The sequence below is a fragment of the Eretmochelys imbricata genome, chromosome 12 (assembly GCF_965152235.1).
Source record: "Eretmochelys imbricata isolate rEreImb1 chromosome 12, rEreImb1.hap1, whole genome shotgun sequence".
Classification (NCBI taxonomy): Eukaryota; Metazoa; Chordata; order Testudines; family Cheloniidae; genus Eretmochelys; species Eretmochelys imbricata.
Window position 1 is genome coordinate 35,852,893 of NC_135583.1, and position 22,157 is coordinate 35,875,049.

The window sequence follows — 22,157 nt, forward strand, 5'->3', positions numbered from 1 at the left end:
GAGGTGACCATTTCAAATGTACTTGTAATGAATTTCTTAATTTAAAATGACTCTTGTAACCGGAACAAAGTAAGACCAGTATATAAAAGATTCAAGTTTGTTTTGTTTTTTTTTAAATTTTTAGCTAAAGGAGTAAATGATAAGAGGAAACACTTTCTGCTCTACAACAAAATTTACCAAATAGCAATGAAATCCTTTAAAACTTTTAGGCTTATTCCTTTCTTCCCTGCCTCACCTCAAGGTTTTAGATCTATTTGATAGACAAATATACACACAGTTCTGTAATACAAAGTCTGCAAAACTTTCATTAAATCAAAGTAAGGAACCTGCAGACCATGTTCATTAGTTACTTTATACTTTTTTTAGAATTTCATTTTCAAATACCTTCATGAAGGTTCACTTTAAAGAAAATAATGGTATACCTGCAATGATGTGCACGTTCTGGTTTGATACTACAGCATTTTGGACATTTGTAGATCACTTCCCCAGGTTTCAGCTGCAAACTCTCCATGTATTCTTTAGTGGCATTTCCTTTTGGTACAGCCCCCTAAATATTTAAAATGGAGGGAGAGAAGAAATCATCTTAAATTAGGAAAGATACCGCTTTTTAAAGTCACCTTTTTAACTGCAGATTTGAACAGGTTTGACTAGTCAACATTAACATGGAGTGTATTGAATATAAAATATTTTTCACACTAAGCCCATTTTTGTGTACAGACATTATTTTCCTCCGATAGGAAACTACACTCAGCGTCTTCCAGAGACACCACGACCCATTAGTGCCAGTTCAGTTTCAAATGAACTACCACAAACGTGAATAGAATCCATGATCTTTCCCTACAAATGTCAAAACGGCAGTCAGCATCTTTGCTTAAAGTTGAAAAGATTTCTTGTAAGTGAGCAAATCAGGAAAGGGACATGCCTCCTTTCAAGTATATAAAGTAGGTTAACTATTCTGAGGCCCAAAAGCTAGGGCAATCAGCTATTGATGTTACTAAGGGCTTGGGCTACACTTGTGAGTTAGAGCGCATTAATGCAGCCTTGGACGCCCTAGCTCACTACCCCTCCACACTGGCAAGGCACGTAGAGCGCTCTGACTCCACAGCCAGAGCGCTCCTGGTACTCCGCCTCTGTGTGAAGATTAACGCTTGTTGCGCCTTAGCTGAAACGCCCGGGTGTCAGCGTGAACGAGGTGTTGCATTACTGCACTCTGATCAGCCTCTGGAAACGTCCCATAATTGCCTTAAGTGGTCACTCTTCTCATTGTTTTTCAATCTCTGCAGGAATGCGGAAATGCCCTTTCAAAGCTCCATTTTTGACAGCGGGCTGCTTATCTGCTCTGAGACAAAGCAACCATTAGTGTGGAATGCTGTGTGTGAGAGGGGGAAAGGGGCTGAGGGGGTGGGCGGGGAAGGGGTCTGCTGCTGTCTGAACTTACAAGACAGCATGCTGACATGTTCTCAGCCCCCCAAAAACCCACTCTCTCTCCCCCCAAATACACACAACACACTCCCTGTCACACTCCACCCCACCCCACCCCCCATTTGAAAAGCACGTTGCAGTCACTTGCATGCTGGGATAGCTGCCCATAATGCACTGCTCCCAATGCTGCAAATGAGGCCACGCCAGTGCGCTTGAAGCTGTCAGTGTGAACAGACTGCAGCGCTTTCCCTACTGTGCTCTTCGAAGGCTGGTTTAATTCAAAGCTCTCTACATCTGCAAGTGTAGCCATGCCCTAAGAGGCCCAGAGTGAACCAAGAACAGTCTGAAAGCTTTTGCTTTGGATTGTCTTGCCTTTAAGGGTTTAGTCAAACTGCTAGAATGAAATCAAAAGGGTTTATATGAAGGAAGTGGGGAGTGTCTGTGACAAGGGCAAAGGTGTTACATGGTAAAAATTCACTTAGGATCCCCTCCCCCCAGTTTTCTAAAATGGGCAACGTGCTGCCTGTTTTTTTTGTTTGTTTCTTTTTTTACACTCAGAACACTGTAATGCAAGGCTGATTTTCTGGGTGATGGTGGAGAAGTATCAGGAAAAGAGTAGTTGTATTTGAAGCCTGGAGTTATTGTCAGACTTTGCAATGTTTGTGATTCTCATTTACACAATCTAGCAAAAAGACCAGGTTACTTAAATGATTTAAGGAAGCTCTTCTGGAGAGAAGACTGAGCTCTGCCAGATTTTAACACAGGAATGGGTATTTCCCTCCTGTTCTCTAGGAGGTAATTTCCACTGAAGCAGAATGTTTTGTCAACCCATGTCCACGCCCCAGTGTTTCACATTCTATGGCTCCTCTTCGCTGCAGTATTAACTCAAGGTATAACACAGCGCTTGCCTTCACTACTGGGGTAAGTCGACTTATGTTATACTACTCCAGCTACGTGAATGGAGTCGACGTAGCTTAGGTCGACTTACCCTGATGTCTTCACTGTGCTGCATTGATGGTAGGGGCTCTCTGATCGACTTACCTTACTCTTCTCGGAGAGGTGGTGTACCGGGGTTGACTAGAGAGTGCTCTGCTGTCAATTTAGTGGGTCTTCATTAGATCCACTAAATCGACCCGTGCTGCATTGATTGCAGCAGCACTGATCTCCCGTCCCCGTAGTAAAGACCAGCCCTTACTATTGCTCCTAACCAGACTCCTGTTGCATACAAAAAGCTCTAGCCTGAGTTAAGCGATTCGGTACACTTGAGCTAACTGGCCCATCAGGGGGCATGTTGATGCCGGAGCTAGTAATGCAGAGAGGACTCCACAACTCTCTGCTGCGCAAACATTGTTTATGAGCGTGACCATTCTCATTCAAGTCAGGCAAAATGGAAGTAACATTACACTGAAGACCAAAACCTAAGAGATGATTTAGTTAGTTCTAGAGGGATCCAAATTTGTAAGAAGAAAAAAAAACACCTTCTGCCTCTTTTCCACTAATTTCATTCATTCATAAACATAACTATCAAAATGTACTTGATCTCATGTCTTTGCCATTTTGCCGAATTAACGAGTAATCACAAATAAAAACAATGATACTTGATTCCAGTTGCAAACATTGGAGAGATTATGACTTTTATAATCTCAAACTGTAGCCCGTTTACTTTTGATTAAATTCTCATGGTTATAAGGTAATAAAATCTATTTGTCTTCAAATGTAACTTTATACTTCTTATGAATTTTGAGAGACTTTATTCTAATTTTCCTTTACTCCTATTTAACAGTCAACAGTTTCTACTACACAGCTTTTTTTTTTTTTTGGGGGGGGGGGGGAATATGGCAAGTACATTAAGTGAAACAGATTAAGACATACCTAGTCTATAAACAATATCTTGGCTCTCAAGGTCTTAGGTATTTTTAATAATCAGTGCTTAACACACCCATAAACACACTAACTGGTTCTTCAAGAAGGCTTTGTTTAAATGCATCTCATTGGCTTCAAGAAAGAATTTTTCGTCACTGGGTGTGGGTTCAGAACTACTCAGGCACTAGCATGCTTTAATGAATTGCCAAAATCACTTCTTGGATAGGTGTGTCCTACCCCCGCCCAATAAATACTCTCTTTTTGTATATGAACTGTAACAAATCCAATCCAATCCAGTTTACAATACCAATTCAAAACTTTAATTTTATGTAGACTGGGCTTGCTTACTAACAGAACTTTGGAAATTAAGTGTGTTTTAAAACTGAGCAGTGAATACTTGCTATAATGACTGATAAAAAGCTGCAAAGACCTGGACTGGCGAGGATCATTATAATCTCAATTTAACATTTCTGGATGAAGTGGTCCACTCCAGTATTTAAGCAGTGAGATTTTCCCACGACACTGCAAATCCCATAGGCTTCAATCTAGAGCTGAGGCACCTTTAAGATGTCAGTGTCAAGGCTTTTATAGCAAGATGTTTACTACTATTTCTAAGGATGACATTTTATACTAAACGCTAACTTGCCACCAGTTCCACCACAAAAGAGTTAACCCAGAAATTGAAGAATATAATTTTAGACAACTAGTTATAAGCAAAACTGCTATTAATCTGGAAATAGGTACATTGTTATAGCAATAGTTGAAAATACACCATTTAGGCTGCCATAAGCTATTACTATGAGCGTTGACAGAAATGTATTCTAAAATGTATTTGCATATATTAATTCAAATTTTGTGTAGCAGTAAAACTGTGGCAATTTGTAATTTTTACCTTGCAGAAACATTTTCGGTAGCAAGGAACAGCCTTATTTACCAGTAAATGCCACTTAACTACATCAAAACCATTTAAAGATTGTGAAGATGTAACTGCTTAATTTAGTTTTTATACCAAGATTTCCAAAGTAATTTTAGATTTTTGTATGTACTCTGTATACAAAATATATATTTTAAAGTTGTAAGAAGCTTGACTTTAAGTAGTCATACTGTGATGAAAGCTTTTAGTTTAACTGAATTATACTTTTTACAGATTTCCAGGAGGTGATGGCTAATTTTTCCAAATGTTTGTTTCCTATTAAAAACTAGGTGAAGCTACATTGAGTCTTATTAGAACACTAATAATTTAATCTGTTGATCTCATTAATTTATTCAACAACATAAAAATATTCATAACATTTTAACCTCAGATTTATTGAGAGAAAAATATCCATAATGCCAAGTGAGCCCTAGTCCTATCTAAGTTTCCTCCCTACATTGATCAACTTACTCCACATTTTAACTGTCAGATCAACAAACTCTGGTAAGTGTTACTGCCTATCAGTTTATACCAACAAGTCTTAACGATGAGTCAGATTTTGAAGACTGCCATAAATACTTTTGAAAACCTTAACTTTTCTATTCATTAAAAGCAGAATATTTTCTTACCACATCACCTGGAATCAAACAACTTTTACAAAGTTATCTAGATTTGATAATATAACTAGGAAACAAACGAAGTTACAAAACAAAATAGGCATTTTAATGATCTTCTATAATGGACTTGAATAGTAAATATTTAACAAGTGACCCTACACTTCCCATTTGTCTTCCTTTCCCTTGAATTTTCAACTGTTTCTGCTTTGTTTTTCACTCAGTTCAAGGCTTGTTTATGATACCTTAAAAGAACAAAAGACTGGAGATTGAGACCAACCTCTGCTTCAATCAATTTCAAGATTTGCAACAAAAAGAATTATCCTAGCAGCAGGAGATAGACCCTACCTATCTATAAAAGAGAATTCACAGTTGCTCACCTTATTCTCTGCAACTGACTAAACATGAGAGAATGACCCAATTTCAAGTAGTAATCATATACTTACAGGATCAGTTAGCATAGTTCTCAGGTGAGACGAGAGCGCTAGCACTGCCAAACAGTTAAAAAGAACACCATTGATCACAGAGTACCAAAAGTCTTTGGAAGGCAGCAACATGACAAAAGTCACTACGAAGTCTGCATACACAACCAGAAACCACGTCATGACAGCACAGACCATGCCACAGCCATCACGGATGAACCAAACCCTGTCTGCCATATCGGCTTCCGATGAAGAAGAATCATAGCTGTCATTTTCAGCAAGGAGGGGATGGTGCTCAATGTCACGGAATCTGTGCCCCGATGACTGCATGGTTTTCCAGACTTGCCCTGAGGAAAGATGGTGAGACTATGTTTATGCACAAATAATCCATGAAAAATAGAGGTCAACTTTTATTTTTATGACATGATAAGCAAAACAAGCGATTGAGAATTCACATTCTATGACTGTTTCAAGCTGGATTGTTTCTGTAAGTAATTGAGGACACTCATTTAAAAGTCCTTAGCTGCAATTTTGTAAGTTGTTTATTGAAAACTTATTTCTAAAAATATTTACTCTGATTGCAAGACGTGTAATTTTGCAAGTTTCATCTCTCCTCATGCACAGTCAGTACTGATGACAGAATATATACACTTCTGGTATATGCAATCAGTTATTTAAAAAGTTTACAAAAGAATAAGGAGATTTATATAATCAGTATGAGCCACTTGTGTGTGTGTGTAATACACACATTACTAAAGAGAAAAAATTCAGGGAGGAGTTTTCTAATTTGCATGAATATAAAAAGAAGCTTTAATATTCCTTTTGGATAATCTTTCACTTGACTAAGGTTATTCTACCTGTGATTTACAATTCTGGATGCTACAAGGACGGTAAGAGGACAAGCCAATTTTAGTAGACTGGCCCAAGATTAAAACCATATAATCTATTTAAAAACAAAATACACAGTGCATGGAAAATTAAGGAAAATAAAGGAACTCCTCACTTAACGCTGTAGTTATGTTCCTGAAAAATACGACTTTAAGCGAAACGATATTAAGCGAATCCAATTTCTCCATAAGACTTAATGTAAATGAGGGGGTTAGGTTCCATGGAAATTTTTTTCACCAGACAAAAGACTATATATATACACACAGTGTAAGTTTTAAACAAACAATTTAATACTGGTACACAGTGATGATGATTGTGAAACTTGGCTGAGGAGTCAGAGGGTGGGATATTTCCCAGGGAATGCCTTACTGCTAAATGATGAACTACCAATTGGCTGACCCCTCAAGGTTTAACTCTCACACTCTACAAAGCAGCAGGAAAGGAGGGAGGGCAGACAGACACACACCCTGAGAGATAGAGATGTGCATTTCCACTTTAAGTATGAAGAGTGGGGTCAGAAGTACACTGCCTTGTTAATTAGATCAGCAAGCTGAGACCAGACCGCAGCTGCACCTGCTGCCTAAGGCAGCAGCTCCCTTCATTGGTCCATGTGTCCCCCCTGCTCTATGGAAGATGAGGTAAGCAGGGTGCAGGAGCAGGGGGGAGGGGGACACCCTGACATTAGCCCCCCCATCTTCCCCTCCCTCCCACACAGCAAGCAGGAGTCTTGGGGAGCAGCTCCAAGGCAGAGGCAGCACATGGCAGTGGGGGAAGGGACAGCTGAACTGCCGGCAACTGATAGCCTGCTGAGCAGCTGCTGCACAGGGAACTGAGAGCGGAGAGCTGGTAGGGGGGCTGCCTGTCCAACCTGGTTCCAACCACCCACCAGCTCACTGCAACGGGCTGCTCTTCCTGCAAGCAGTGGACAAAGCACAACTTTAAAGGCGCATGTTCCCTAATTGATCAGCAACGTAACAACGAAATGACGTTAAGTGAGGCGTTTCTGTACGCAGACTGGAGAGTTATGTACAAATTTGTCATACCTTCCGGTGGCAAAATCTAGTTGTGTGTGTAAAATCGTGAGGCTGGTTTTCTTTGAGGCATTTCCCCCCCATTTAAAAATATCAGTAATTTAAATACCAATTCCCTTATTTGACCAATTACTTTAAAAGGAGGGGAAGTATATTGATTTTAATTTAATTTTTCTGGAACCACTGCAAGTTTGAGTTGAGGAGGAATCTTTAATCCATATTTTTCAGAAGCGTTTTAAATATGAAGAGATTTCTGCCACCCGTCCTGTACAAATAGCGAGAAAAGGGTTGGGGAGAGATGCATTGTCTTTTTTGCGGCCTTTACACCACAATAGAGAAAAGCTTAAAGAAGTATGAACTCGCCCATGTTCATATACAGTGGCACATTACTATGGATTAAAACCCCCAAAACCTGGAAGGGACATAAATCCTCATGCTTCAGGGTATAAACCTGATCAACCAAGGTGATTAGAAAGAACCTTCCTCTACAAGCAGATAATTCCAAAATCTCCCACTTTAGGGTTTCCTCATATCTTCCTCTGAAACATGACCGCTGTCTGAGATAGTATAGTGGATTAAATAGACCGTTGTTCTGACCCAGAATGGTAATTCCTATGAATATCCTTTTTGCTCGGATACCAGAAACACTATGCTTGTCTGGGCAGTTTCACATTCCTTTCCAACAGTGACAATAGTTAACTTGCAGAAACATAAGTGAAACTTCATGGCTTGAGCAGGTGTAATCAGATTCTCCTGCTTTGGAGCAAAGGAAAGAAAATTTTCCTGCTATTTTGTGTCGTACTTAAAATCAAAACTGCAAACCACTTTGTTATGACTAGAAAAAGTACTTAAAGTAACTGCAGACTCTGCAGAAAAGGCCAATCTATTAAGCAGAGGGTAACAACTTAGAACCCAAAAGGTTTTCGTTGCTTGTTCAGAGGATTAAATAAAACAAGGCGCATAGCTACACAATTCCAGAAAGTAAAAACTGTGATACTCTACAACAAATCGTAATACTCATTTATTCCCTGATGTTTTATGAAATGTTAGCATTAAGAATGAATAATCATCTACCATAAGCAGTCAAACAACAGGTGTGTTTATTGCTTCCTTCTTGATGCCTTGAAATACACCTAACTTCTGAAACAGGAGAGGAGACTGCAGTATTGAAATTCCATGCATGCTTAATGTTATTCCAGGGGAAATAAAATAAAATAAGTGACCTGTAAAGTCTCCTCAAATCATTTAATGCTTTTTCCTAGTTCAGGTAAGCTATTTCGAGTGCTCTAGCTTGTGCCCTGGAAGGGCTCTTAGTTTAAAGTGGCTAATGATTAAGTCTGTGCTGGTAAATCATTTATAAAGGGAGCATGGGCTACTCCAGAATGTGAAGGACCGCAATGTTTTCATCTGATGACAATACTTTAGGCATCACTGTCGACATAGGAACAGGAACAGCTTCAGACTTGTAGCTTGTCTACATGCACATGGCACCGGTATAACTAAAGGCACGATGCTGCACTAATTTAGTTAAACCGGTATGACTCTACGGTGTAAAAAATTCTTAGCAGCTGTCTTAGTAAAAAAGGAAGAAAAACAGTGGAGGGGATGATGTAGTCTTACACAGAATAAATGGTGTTTCCCAGAAAAAACTGCTATAGGCCATGAAGCAGTAATTCCGATCAGTTCACATGGTAAGTTAGCAGGAAGGCCAAGGGCTGCTCGTCACACAAACAGCTATAGGCAAATAAAACCCCTGTATGAATTATGCTCAGCAATTTTCTAAGTAGCAATTTAATCTTGCAGACATATGTACTCCCTGCTATTCACATTACCTATTTTTGTCTTTCAAAACAGTACTTAGTAGACTAGAATATTTTCACACCATGAAACAAAAATGGATATCAAACCAACATTCATTTCCTCAGAGTTGTTGGTTGCATCACAGCCCTAATGGTAAATATGAGGTTTTTATATGGGCTATATTTTTGTCTTGTTGACTTGCCAAACATCATTTTTCTCCTTGCATTAAAATGGGGCCTCCTGCTTTTCAGTCCTGACTAATGGGGGCTTTGCCATACTGAACTACAGCTGTTGTCTCCCATGAAGCTGCTGAGTCATCATATTGCCAATGAAATTTGACAGGATGGTTTCTCAGGTCCAGCGTGGACTTTCTGGAGAGAAATATCAAAAACCTGACCATTTCAATCTGAAAAGGGATGTTTTGATACAGCTCTGTTTTGTGAAAACATTCCAAAGGTTTTGTTTTCATTCCAACGTGGAATGAAAACGAAGTTCAAAAACTTGAACGTTCTTGTAAAACAGAATTTTTTCCAGCCACCTATAACTAGCAGTGTGAAATGGTAGAATCAAAGTTTTATCAACAAACAGGAGACAGATTACAGTCTGAACACAAAGTTCCAAGAATAGCATGCAATCCTAGAAGTACACTCAGTCCTAAAATTGCTATTGATTCTGTACTAGTAAAGGGCATATCTGAGAGAAACTTGAAAGCACTATATTGATTGGTGACAGCTGAGCAGATGTCTCCAGTATTTTTTCTGTGCTAATGGTAGACTCCATATGACCACTGGGATTTATGGTATTTTAGGTCATACCTCAAAACCTTGAGTATATGTACTGCTTTGTTAATCCAAAATTATAATCTACAATGCCTACATTTACCAATTAATTTCTGAGGGATTCACACTTGTGATAGCTGTCAGACAAAGTTACACAAATATATGCATCTTTCATATACTTTTCACCATTTTTCTAGTCTTTATTACTAATTCTTAGCTGTCCTAATTAAAAATGTTCCATTTACTCCCTCCCTCTGACTCTAGTGTTGGATTGCTAAATCAAAGACTTACTCATTCCCAGGACAGACACTATTAACATATTGTAACTATGATTTAGAGTAGCTAAATTAAATTTATTCCATCAAAGTAAAGTGTTCTTAAATCATAGCAACAGTAAATCATGAAGCTATTGGTCAAGTAAATTCTTTTTTGTACAAAAGTCCTCTCTCATTTGAATGTAATACACTAACAATGCTCCTAGTTACAAACAGTAAAGGCAGTTGCAGTCTAGAAAATGTCTTGGGAAAACAAACTTTATTTCTCCAATATAATTCATGCTTAAATTAACCTGATTAGGAAAGGTGTATTTCTTTCTTGTGTTTAATATTCAGTGACAATTCCAATGCATCCGATGAAGTGGTCTGTAGCCCATGAAAGCTTATGCTCTAATAAATTTGTTAGTCTCTAAGGTGCCACAAGTACTCCTGTTCTTTTTGTGGATACAGATTAACATGGCTGCTACCCTAAACAATTCCGAATGATTTCACCTTTGAGTTACCAGATTAAAAACAAATGTTGTTAATTTTTGTACAGTTAATACTGCAGCCCCATGCACGTATGCCCACTAGCATCACTAGGAATTTAGGATTCTAAATTGCTGCTCAGGATCAAGCTTTTACCTCTCTTTTGTAGCTGTAATATGAAGTTTTAAATAGACTATATGACTGACAACTGGAATTTAAGTTAAGAAAACAAAAATGACTTCCCGGGAAAGCAAGAAAAGACTATACACAAGGATTACTTACGGAAATACATCTTTCAAGCATCTTTACAAAGGAATATATTACAAGGAAGTAACACGTAATTTGCAGGGAGCAAAGCTTTCAGACTTGGGGTTGAACCTCAACATGGCACAAAGAACTGAAGGCAAAACAAACTTTATGAGACAGCAACAGGATAACGACATAATGCATTATGTCAGGAAGTTTACCCATCAATAATGGCTTAGAGATGCAACAGCTTTTGGAACCTGTTGCACACAAATTAAAGTAGCAAAAGTCAGTAAAACTCAAAGGGCTTGTAAATGGGCATGTTGACTCAGAAATGAGAAGTCATCCATAAATATCTTTCAGCTGGAGCAAGGCTTTAGCAGCATAAAAAAATCAAACAAAAACATACAAAAAAAAATTCCCAACAAGGGTTCACCCAGCCCATTGTATTTCAAGACAAATGAGAGCTTTAGAGATTGATTCTTTTAATATTTTAACTACTTTAGCTTTAGACCCTTTCATTTTCAAGTTACTGTATTTTGTTTATGTTTAACAACTGTATTAAAGACAAACATAGCCTAGGTTAAAGTTTCAGCATAATACAAAACCCAACATACCTAACAAATGCTGTGTGTGTTATTCTGACATCATGCCCTTCCTTCAGGCTTCTAAGATGTACATGGTTGTATCTGATGTAATCTGAAAAGACAGTCAAAAACTGGTTAGAACTGCACTGTTGCTTCGGGGAAATAGTTTTAAGTCTGCATAATCTATTACAACTGAAGGACTTTGGAAGTGTAAGAAGTATAGTATGCAAACCTATATCAATTATGAAGTAATTTTAGGACTGATCAGTCATGGAATCAATATATAGAACCCTACAACGGGAACTGTGTTGACTATCTAACTGAAGTAAACAATTAACAAAGTCTGTTCTGCTATGCAATTCTTCAATTTTTCTAGACAGACCAGATACGCATACTTTAAACATGATCTATTCCTCCATCATTTATCTGTCAAGTTTTATTCTTGTTTGGTGAAAATATAAGATAGAGTGTTAAAGGGCTTCAGCCTCCAGAAAGTAATAGTCAATCCATTCTTGTTAGAGCTCTCAAGAAGGCATTTGGTAACAGCTGGATAAGGCAAGCATATTCTCTATTTTATGTTATCAAAGGGTAAGTTACTATGTAAGTTTAGAACTATTTCCTACCCTAATGATCAATGCCCCCTTTATGGTTAATCTGAAAATAAAACAAATTATTCAAACCTATTTATTCAAAGCAGTCAGTATAATAAATGCAAAAGTTTATGCTAATGAAAATTTAAACAAAAGAGCTTCTCTTAACTATGGTAATTAGCCACATTGGTAAATATGTATCTTAATATTCAATATATGCTCGACAAAAAAAAAATCGACATTGCAATCAAAATCTCAATGGTTTCACTGTTTGATCTGAGTTTAAATGTACATGTTGCAAGACAGAAGAAAATGGACTTTACTAGGTACTTTTTGAAGCTATGAGCTACTATTAACTACAGTGCACTACAGATCACCAGTGGTCCAGTTTGAGACACGCCACCTTAGTATATTACTTTTTATAGTTAATCTGTAGAATAAAAACAGTGAGGAGACTCTGAGTAAAAATATCTATAGCATCCTTAACTCAGTTCTGTTGGGTGCAAGTACCAATTACCGTACACATGGCTTGCAGTTAAACACCTTTAGGTTACCATCAAAGGTTATTAATTGTCTTGTTTTTTGTTTTAAAAAAAGAGGACTAATAGTAATAAGAATTCTTAAATTAATTTGTGCTATGTCCTTATAGTATGGGTTCAGCCAAGAGAAATCTGAGAAGTTTAGAAAAGCAACTAAGTTTATTTCTGAACAGTTTAGTCCACAGCACCCAATTTAAGCTTCCTGACACGGCAGTTATACCATTTAATTTGGAAGCTTCAACTTCATAAGTCTTGGTAGTAACAAATATTCTACCTATTCACCAGCTTTATCAAATGTTAAGCCACCACCTATTTTCAGTGAAAGAATTCCAGTAAAACTAGCCCGTTCCAAAATAGCCATTCCTTATTAAGCCAGTTTTTGTAACACATTACATAGAATTTCTCATATTTTCATCAATATTTTCTTGTATTATTAAAAATGAAAACACAAGCAACTAGATTTCCAGGAGAAACAGGAAGCGACAGCTTTCAAGTTCTACCCCTCTTTCTTCACAAGTTTGTGTATTCCTCTGAAAGTCTGAAAGCTAAGCAGAAGTTTAACTGTATGGGATTACTGGATTTTTTGTTTTGCCTATACACTTATTTTTTTATATTTGTTATACTAATTCTCTCAATTTATATTTACTAAATATTAATTAGTGTGAAAGAGACGATAGGTGAGGTAATATCTCTTAATGGACCAACTTGTGTTGGTGGGAGATACAAGCTTTTGAGCTATACAGAGCTCTTCTTCAGGTCTGGGAAAAGATATTACCTCAGTTACCTTGTGTCACTCATACCCTGAGACCAACACTGTTACAACACTGCAAACTAGTTATTACTGTGACCATCACCTTGCTGCAAAGTAACATGTAAACATAAGTAGATGTTGATAAGGAGAATGCTGGTTAAGTGAATCACATGATCATCTAAGGTTACCCACATTATCTAAACTTCCATTTTTCATAAATCTAAAAAGATAGACATTGGTGCAAAGATGCCACATCCCAAATCTTTGGGGGTGAAACTTTTAAAAATACTATATCTACATTTACATTATTAAAACTTAGTTCCTTGAATGAGAGATTACCATAAGAACCATGTTCCCTAACTTCTCCATCACAATTGCGCAACATCAACGGCTGCTTATGTGGAAGAATGATAACAGTTGTGTATTTGTAACTGTAATGCATTTTGTCCTTTCTGGAAAAAAACAAAAAACCCACTATCTCCCTGGCCTATCTGTTCTGCTGGCTCACTATATTTGGTCCCTTGCTCCCCTGGTATAGTCCTCTTCCAGTGGGAGAATTAGTGTTTGGAAAGCACACAGAAGACATAAAGTGCTAAGGGTTCTAATAGGGTTGTCTGCAGCTTTGCCCAGGACTACAGATTTGTTTACCCCAGTGTGTGTGTCACAACATGTGATTTTCAGTCAGCCAGTGCTCTTCACACATTCTGAGTACACAGTTCAAGAAATTAAATATTCTGCCTTAAACTAAAATTAAGCTTTAGTCCAAACAACATTTTCTTCTCAAAATCCTCAAAATCTTTATCATGTCAGAAAACACAGATGCACAGTATGTTCCATGAATGATAACCATTTTCACAAATGATTAATTGAAACTGGATTCCAGTTTGGTTACCCGTTTTAGCACATCTGAGATTTTCCCTTGGAATATACCATCTATCATATAATTTGTATCCCATTGTTTAGTGAAATGCTGTAAACCCAAATTGCAGACATATTACCAGAATAACAATGCCATTAAGTCAAATGACTCCCAGGCTGCTTAGTCACGGATTACAAAATAAAAGCTACTTTTAACAACGTTATTGCAGATTAAGCCACAATGTAATAACATTTAAAATTAATAATCACAAAAAATGTGTTATTACACAAATGACTATTCCAACTACTTAAAAACCTTAAGATTTTCCAACAGCACTGAGCCAGGTCTCCAATTTCCTTACATACAAATAGTTGCTGGCTAACTCCTTTTCTCCCTCACATCCTGCTTCTGCAAGACTGCAGCACTATTTAATATCAGATACTGCATCAAGGTAGTCCTCAAGAACTTTCTTCCAATAAGAGCAGAAAGGGGTTTTGGGAAAACGAAGGGGGATAACTAGTATGTCCCAACCTGTGTATGTGTTATTCACTAAAGTAAAAAAAAAAAAAAAGCATGATTTACGACCAACTTTAGCAGGGAAGACTTTTTTTTTTAATATATATATATAAGAAATAGCATCATTCTGGAAAGTCCAGTCACTGGGATCTTACAATAACATGAAAAAAACTCAATATACAAATAAGATTAAAAATACTTCAGCAATCAAAGTTTATTTTCTGTTTTAGGTTTCCTTTTAAGTTACACAGTGAACAGTTTTTATTTTAAATAAAATTCATGGTGTGGTTGCACACTGCAAATGAAAAACCTATTTCAACATTTCTACTTAATAGTTGGTGCTAACAACTCCACCAATAGATCTCTGAAGGGAAGCCAAGACGTGCAGTATTATAACACAATAGTAACACTCTGACAGGTCAATTTGTAAAGCTTAAATGTGATTTACTTAAAGCCACCCGAGTCTTAAGACAAAGTTACCTACAAAGCACAGGATTGGTGCAACAGACTTTTAGCTAACTGAAAGCAACAGATTGTCTTTGAAAGGTCAAAATTTTAAACGCTGCAGTAATTCACACCTGAAGGAACGTGATACTGCATACAATTCCATAGGAGGTATGGACAGCAGATAGCAGCTGTCTGACATTGATAAAACTCACCTTCACAATGGTACACACGTGATCCTGATCCTCAAGCTGTCAGACAAAGCTAAGGCATCATATAAAATCTCTCTGTGCAGAGAGATTAAGTTACGAAGACAGAATCAGTGGCTACTTTAGTAGAAGAATAAGTCCCTTTTCATTATACCTCTGTAAGACTCAGAAAAGACCCTTTGTTAAAAAAAAATCAGCTCTGGCTGGCTCTAGCAACTGTTCAGCACCTGACCCACCTATTATTGTGTATTTACTCCACGTATCCAATATTCAAGGTCACACTGTAACAGCCTAAGCAGTAACAGAATAACTTTGTTTTCTGCAACTGAATTTCAAAAAGGATTCTCTCTCTCCTCCCCATGTGACCCTTATATAAATGATCATCTCTGTGAGCTATAGCTCACAAAAGCTTATGCTCAAATAAATTTGTTAGTCTCTAAGGTGCCACAAGTCCTCCTTTTCTTCTTGCAAATACAGACTAACACGGCTGTTACTCTGAAACATCTCTGAGAGCAAGAGGTGAATTTTGGTAAGAGTGTATATTTACACAGTACAATTTAGAGAATTATTCTAAAGTCTCTTATTATACCTGTCTCTGCTTATCATCACTTCATATTATTTCATTCTACAGCAGGTACATGCATTTGAGTAAAGAAATACTGGAAGTTTCCCCTTTTATCTTTAAAAAGGAAATGTTTCCTCACCCCCCAACCTTCCAAAAAGCAACATAGTTAAACATCGCTGATTTAAAAAATGGCTACTTCAGCTGTACCAAGACCACTGAAAGCTTCATCACGTGACTGCACATGCCTCTATGTTGGTAACCCCTTACAAATGCCACTAAGACATGCCATCAAGAATTCTGAACAGACAATTAAGCAAAACGAAGCTAGAATCATCATATAGCATTTCTTAGGTATTTATAAATATCACCTATTAGCAACAAACTGGTAACTTTACAATACAAAATTAGCTTTAAGTTTATGTAAATCTCTGCATATCTTGTCCCTGAAATGGTTCACTGAAGTCTGTTAAACCTTGACAGAGGAATTGCCTACGTGGTGCGTTAGTCTGCACAAGCAAAGATGTAAATTCTAATGCACACTAGCATGTCACGCACTAACTGCCCCATATGGACTCTACTTGCAAGCATTAAAAATTCCCTACTGCATGTTAATGTAGTCTCATTTCAAAACAGTACTACATTAATATATACCACGGAACTTTTATTGCACTAACTGGGCTGTGTGGATCCTGCTGACATGCATGATATGCTGGTGTGCATTAGAATTTACATGCCTCCTGGTGCGCACTAAGGAATCATGTAGACAAGCCCTAAGGCCACGTCTACACGGCGGGTAGTGATCGATCTATCGGGGATCAATTTATCTTTCTAGTCTAGATGCGATAAATCGATCCCTGATCACTCTGCCGTCGACTCTGGAACTCCACCACGGCAAGAGGCAGAATCGGAGTCGACGGGGGAGCGGCGGCCGTCGATCCCGCACCGTGAGGACAGAAAGAAAGTGATTCTAAGTCTATCTAAGATGTGTTGACTTCAGCTAGGCTGTTCTTGTACTGAAGTTGCATATCTTAGATCGAACCCCCCCAGTGTAGACCAGGCCTAAGATACAACTTCCACTGCACCCTGAACTGTACTAAACTGGCTCTAGCAGGCAGGGATGTGGGATTTCTAAGTACACTGCCACTGATTCCACAAAATCCAGCCTCAAAACAAATAGTAAAAGCAACCCAGAAGTTATGACAGGTGGAAGTTAGGGTATCCCACAGTCTGCTTTCACATATACCAAAGATTCAGGTAGGCACTGGCCTGGACAAAATAGAGCAAGTGCAAAGGTGTCATATAGTATGCAGGGATAGCTTAAGAATCAGGAATGCCTGACAGCCTCCCAGCTCCAGATAGTCAATTTCTCTTCCTTTTTTAACTCTTACCCAAGAAGAGGAAAATTCATTGTGTGCTTCTATTGCTACACCTAGGCGAAACATGGAGTCCCAAGTTGAGTTTTTCATAGGTCTGCAGATGCCATGGTAAGTTTAAGATGCGATTTTAAATCTATGAACATCTCATCTCCTACCTTTCCCTTCTCTCATTCCATATCCAAAGCCCTGTCTAAGTACCTGTCAACTTCCTTCTCCTGAATATCATTCAGCCTAACCATTCCCTGAAACACTGATTTCTGTAACCTCTTCCTTTCTGGCCTCTCAACTTTTTCCAGACTGTCCAAATGCCATTGATAGACATCTTTCATTTCCCTGTGCTCTGCCCACATCATCCATCCCCCTATGTCACCTCTTTATCTTCACCCCACACCACAGAGTCCTATAAAAATCTAACTTTCATTTCTCTCTCTGCCTCTGTCTCCCTACTCCACTTTTCCTCCCAATGCTCTCTTAGGCCCAGATCCTCAAAAGTATTTAGGTTCCTAACTTCCACTGATTTCATTAGAAGTTAGGAGCCTAAATACCTTTGTGGATCTGGGCCTCGATCCCTTTGGCTTACCCAGGCTCCTTTCCCACCCGCCTGCTCCATACCTTCTTCCGTGCTGTCCCCTATGTCTGGTCTAGTATTCCTCTCCTCTCTCCACCTTAAACCACTTCAGGCAATCTCTCCTTCCTCCTTATAAATATTCTCTTCACTAAGCTGTTTTCCTGGCCTACTGCATTTGCCTTGTCTTATTAGGCTAACTTATTTGAAGCAGGGAATGTGTCTTCATGTACATAAACTACTAGACAAATGATTGTTAAAAAACTGTGTTATCAGCTCAGCACAGAAGGGCACAAAACCCCTCAACTCCTACTGAAGTCAATGAAAGTTAAGAGCGCCCAGGACATCACAGGATGAGGCCTTTAACTTTTTTTTAAAAAAAGACCTTCAAGATGTTTCCACTACCACACAAGAAAGAGTAAAATGTGGCTGTGTTGTAAAGTTATAATATATTCCTAATGAAAATATTTTATATTTAGAAATGACAAAAATCTGCTGACAGCAGTAGTCTTCTAACCACTGTGTTCTTTCTCCTGCTTCTGAATCTAAAACAGTCCATCCTTATAAAGAATACTAAACAATACAATTCACTACCAAAGAAGCATATGATTTACTAACACAGCTATCTGGAATTTTTTTTCCATTAATACATTTTTTGTAAGATTACCATTAGATGGTCACAAGGTTGTCACCCCTCATTATATAAACTACAGCTCTGAGATACCCTGCATAAAAACAAGTATTGAGAATGCATCTCCATAAAGATACATTCAAGTTACATTGCTATCATTGAGATACATTCATTTATTATCATGCTAAAAATATTGTTGTTTCATTAAGTCCATCTACCCCCACAACTTTTCAGAAATAGTTTTGCCATTGTCAAATCCTCGCTTAGGCATTAGCCAGAAGATGTGACCTACTCACTGCCTGTGCTCAAAGTCAACACAGGATTTGGGATGGCTGAAACTCCTGAAGTTCCACACTTATAGCAGTTTAGGTTTAAGACACAGGGCTCAATTCTCCACTAACTTGCACCTTTTATAGCAATCTTACACCTGTGTAAAGTAAGCGCAAAGTGGGTGTAATATGCTACCTTTCTGTTTTGGTAGCTCTTTACACAGGTAAAAGTACTAGCCAAGGCGTAAGGCAGTTGAGAAACAGGCCCAGAATTGATAACCCACTGAAACAAATAGGCAGTTTACATTTCTAGCAAAATTTCAGTCCACTCTTCCACAGCTGGAGTTGGAAAACCCATGCAAAAAAACATCCTCCAATAGGACCTCTATCACAACAGGGATTTGGCGGAAGGGGTAGCAGATTTGCCTCTGCATAGATCCACTAACCAATAAATGGTAGAAGTTCAAATAGTTGGGTTACATTAGAAAGGACAGAGCAGCTGGATAGAGGCGTTTACCCTGGAAGAACACAGCACAGACTACATCTCCGGGCTGTGCACTGGTGGTAGAATTTGTGCCTTAGCTGGTTCAGATCTCTATTTTTTCAGTTTCAGGCAGACCCGACTCCCTCTGTTCCATTCCTGAGGGCTAGAAAGCTATTGCCTTTTCAAAAAAAGTTAAGTTCTGCACCAATGGCCAGGAAAAATTTCCCCACTTGCTACTAATAAGTTGATGTGTCAAGATCCTAAATTACAAGTTTTAATATATCTGCTCTATCATTTCCAAGTTTAATCAATTTAAGCTAAATCCTTACCATCATTTGAATGTGGTTTGCCATATTTACTGACTGTACTTTATAACACAACACATTTTTCTGTCAATTAATATGCCCCAGCAGTGATCTTTCCTTTCAGAACTCAATAAGTCAACAAAGATCAAAGCTGAACTATTTTCACAAGCCTGTCAAGTTATTCCATTGTCAGTATTAATCTAAACCACTGTGATAAGTGTTATTATTAAAAAAACCTCAACCATTTTGTCTTCTGAGCATGCCATACATGCAAAATCTGCTGGTTCTTTCCCATGCTTCACCAGCACCTCAGTTCCTAAATTGCTGTGTTAGACTATTAATTCATTCCCCTTGGGAGTAACCCAGGTAATGCCGTCATAAAACACAGGTAAAAACTTTTTGGTTCAAATACACACAGCACAAAGTATTTGAAATCAAAGTCAAAGTGAGCAAGTTAGAGAGACAGAACTGTAAGATGATTTGACATGCGCTTCTTCAATACAAAGGGTTGTCAGGTTCTGAACTCTAGTCTAAAGGGATTTTACGTCAGTTTTATGTAGTCATGAGTCACTAGGCCCCAGTGTTTTTCTACAAATCTGACAAATTAGATACATCATCCCCTGACTGAGCCAATATTTCAGAAGATCTTCTAAACCTGTTATGAATGCACATAAGTAATCCCATTGAAGTCAACGGGACTGCTTAAGTGCTTGAAGCACATGCGTAAGCATTTGCAGGATCAAGGCATATGTTTATACATTCATATCTCCAGCAAACCACAGAAGAGTGATGAAGTCATGACTTGGGGTCTAGATACCATGGTACAGTGTATCCTACCCCAGTGTACAATAAGCAGGGCATCCCAGGGGTTATCCAACTTTATAGCGTAGCTCACATTATGATTTTATTGTGGACACCTCGCTTCCACTTGGATTATGTCCCTTTATTTGCATGCTCTTAATTTAATCTCCCCTTTTTATGTATTCTGTTCCTCCCAGATGGAAACAAAGAGGCAGCTCCATTTAAGAAGCTAGATCTCTGTGGCCCACCAATAAGCATTGCCCAGATAAATTTGAGAAACTGTGGAACAGAATGTGTGGTGCACCAAGAAATTGCAACAACTTCTTTGCCTACTTCAGCACTAGTGCATTGCTTAAGAGAACTTTCAGATCTCTATTACTTACAGGGTAAGTACACTGAGGGGAAGTATATTGCCATTTTTATTAATTGTGATGCTAGAACTGTTTACTTCAAGTACTTTTATTTTTCAATTTAGACTGCAGCACCAGCATGAGATTAAAAGACTCAGAAACTAATTTCTTATTCAATGGCTGCAGAAACTGAGAATATAATTGATTTTATCCAGCACACTCAACCAGCCAAAGAGAGCAGCAAATCCCAGCTCTGACACACACACACACACACACACACACACAAACATACACTCTGTTCATTGCAGTCACCAATAATGGGAATGGATTTGGGGGTGGGGGTGGAGCGAAAAGTTGGTTCTGTTTGATATTTTATTGATTAAACTCTGCTCCCTCCTGGTCTGACCCTCTGATCGAATGAGATGCAGACACTGCCCTAGGCTGAGCCGTGGGGAGGGAGAGGGCTCAGTGCCAAGGCATGTCCCAGCCTCCCCCCATAACAATGGAAGCAACAACAGAGCCCTGGCCAGCAATTAGGGAAGAGAACTCTAGAAGAGGAGCAACTTGTGCTGTGGGAGCAAGCCGTGAACCCCCCAAAATGGAGACCAAAAGCAAGTGGGGAAAGGAAAGTGAGCAGGGAGAGATGGGGGATGGCTAAGTGGGAAAGCGGAAACAGAAGGCAAGATAAGGAGGAAACACAGGGAGCACAGCAAGGCAGGGGAAGATGAGGGGGAGGGGGTTGGGGCAGCAGAGCAAGGTGGAGCACGGCACAGCAGGGAGGGGACAAGAGCAGGGGCTGGGCCAGCAGAGCAGGGAGGAGACAAAACGAGGGACTGGGGGGGGCAGAGCAAAGGGGGGGCAGAGCACAGCAGGGAAGGGACGACAAGAGTAGGGGCTGGGGAGCAGAGCAAAGGGGGTCAGAGCACAGCAGGGGAGGGACAAGAGAAGGGGCGGGGGGGCAGAGCAGGGAGGAGACAAGACGAGGGACTGGGGGGGCAGAGCACAGCAGGGAAGGGACGACAAGAGTAGGGGCTGGGGAGCAGAGCAAAGGGGGTCAGAGCACAGCAGGGGAGGGACAAGAGAAGGGGCGGGGGGGCAGAGCAGGGAGGAGACAAGACGAGGGACTGGGGGGGGCAGAGCAAAGGGGGTCAGAGCACAGCAGGGGAGGGACAAGAGAAGGGGCTGGGGGGCAACGCAGGGAGGGGACAGGAGGGGGGGCGGCGGCGGCATAAGTCGGGGGCAGATGGGCCAGGAGGAGCGAGGCGCAGAGCACGGCGGCGGCGGGCAGGAGGATGCGCTGGGGGGCAGAGCACGGCGGCGGCGGCGGGGGGGGGGGGAGGAGGGACTCTAGGGGGGCAGGGCGGAAGCCGGGAGGGTCCCTGAGGGAGACCCCGGGGCGCGGTACCGCCCCGGCCCCGCACTTACCGCAGCCGGGCCCCCAGCGCCGGGCCCCCGGCGGCTCAGAGAGCAGCGCGGAGCCCGGCCCCCCGGTCCTGCTGGCGCGGGGCGGCACGCGCCAGGGCCGAGCCCATCCCGGCGGGCGCCCCGGGCTCTGCGGGCAGCGACAGCGCGGCGCTGAGCGACGGGAGCAGCGA

At 39.9% G+C, this 22,157-nt stretch overlaps 1 protein-coding gene across 1 annotated transcript in view; it reads right to left on the minus strand.

The window, feature by feature from the left end:
* ZDHHC7 (zDHHC palmitoyltransferase 7) overlaps positions 1 to 22,157 on the minus strand; it is a 39,719-nt gene extending 17,562 nt beyond the window's left edge. Inside the window, exons 1-4 of the mRNA XM_077830918.1 lie at positions 21,988 to 22,157; positions 11,339 to 11,420; positions 5,259 to 5,581; positions 423 to 547 (exon numbers count right to left, since the gene is read on the minus strand). Coding sequence (XP_077687044.1) covers positions 423 to 547; positions 5,259 to 5,564 — 431 coding nt within the window. The 5' untranslated portion in view covers positions 5,565 to 5,581; positions 11,339 to 11,420; positions 21,988 to 22,157. The remainder of the gene's footprint in view (positions 1 to 422; positions 548 to 5,258; positions 5,582 to 11,338; positions 11,421 to 21,987) is intronic.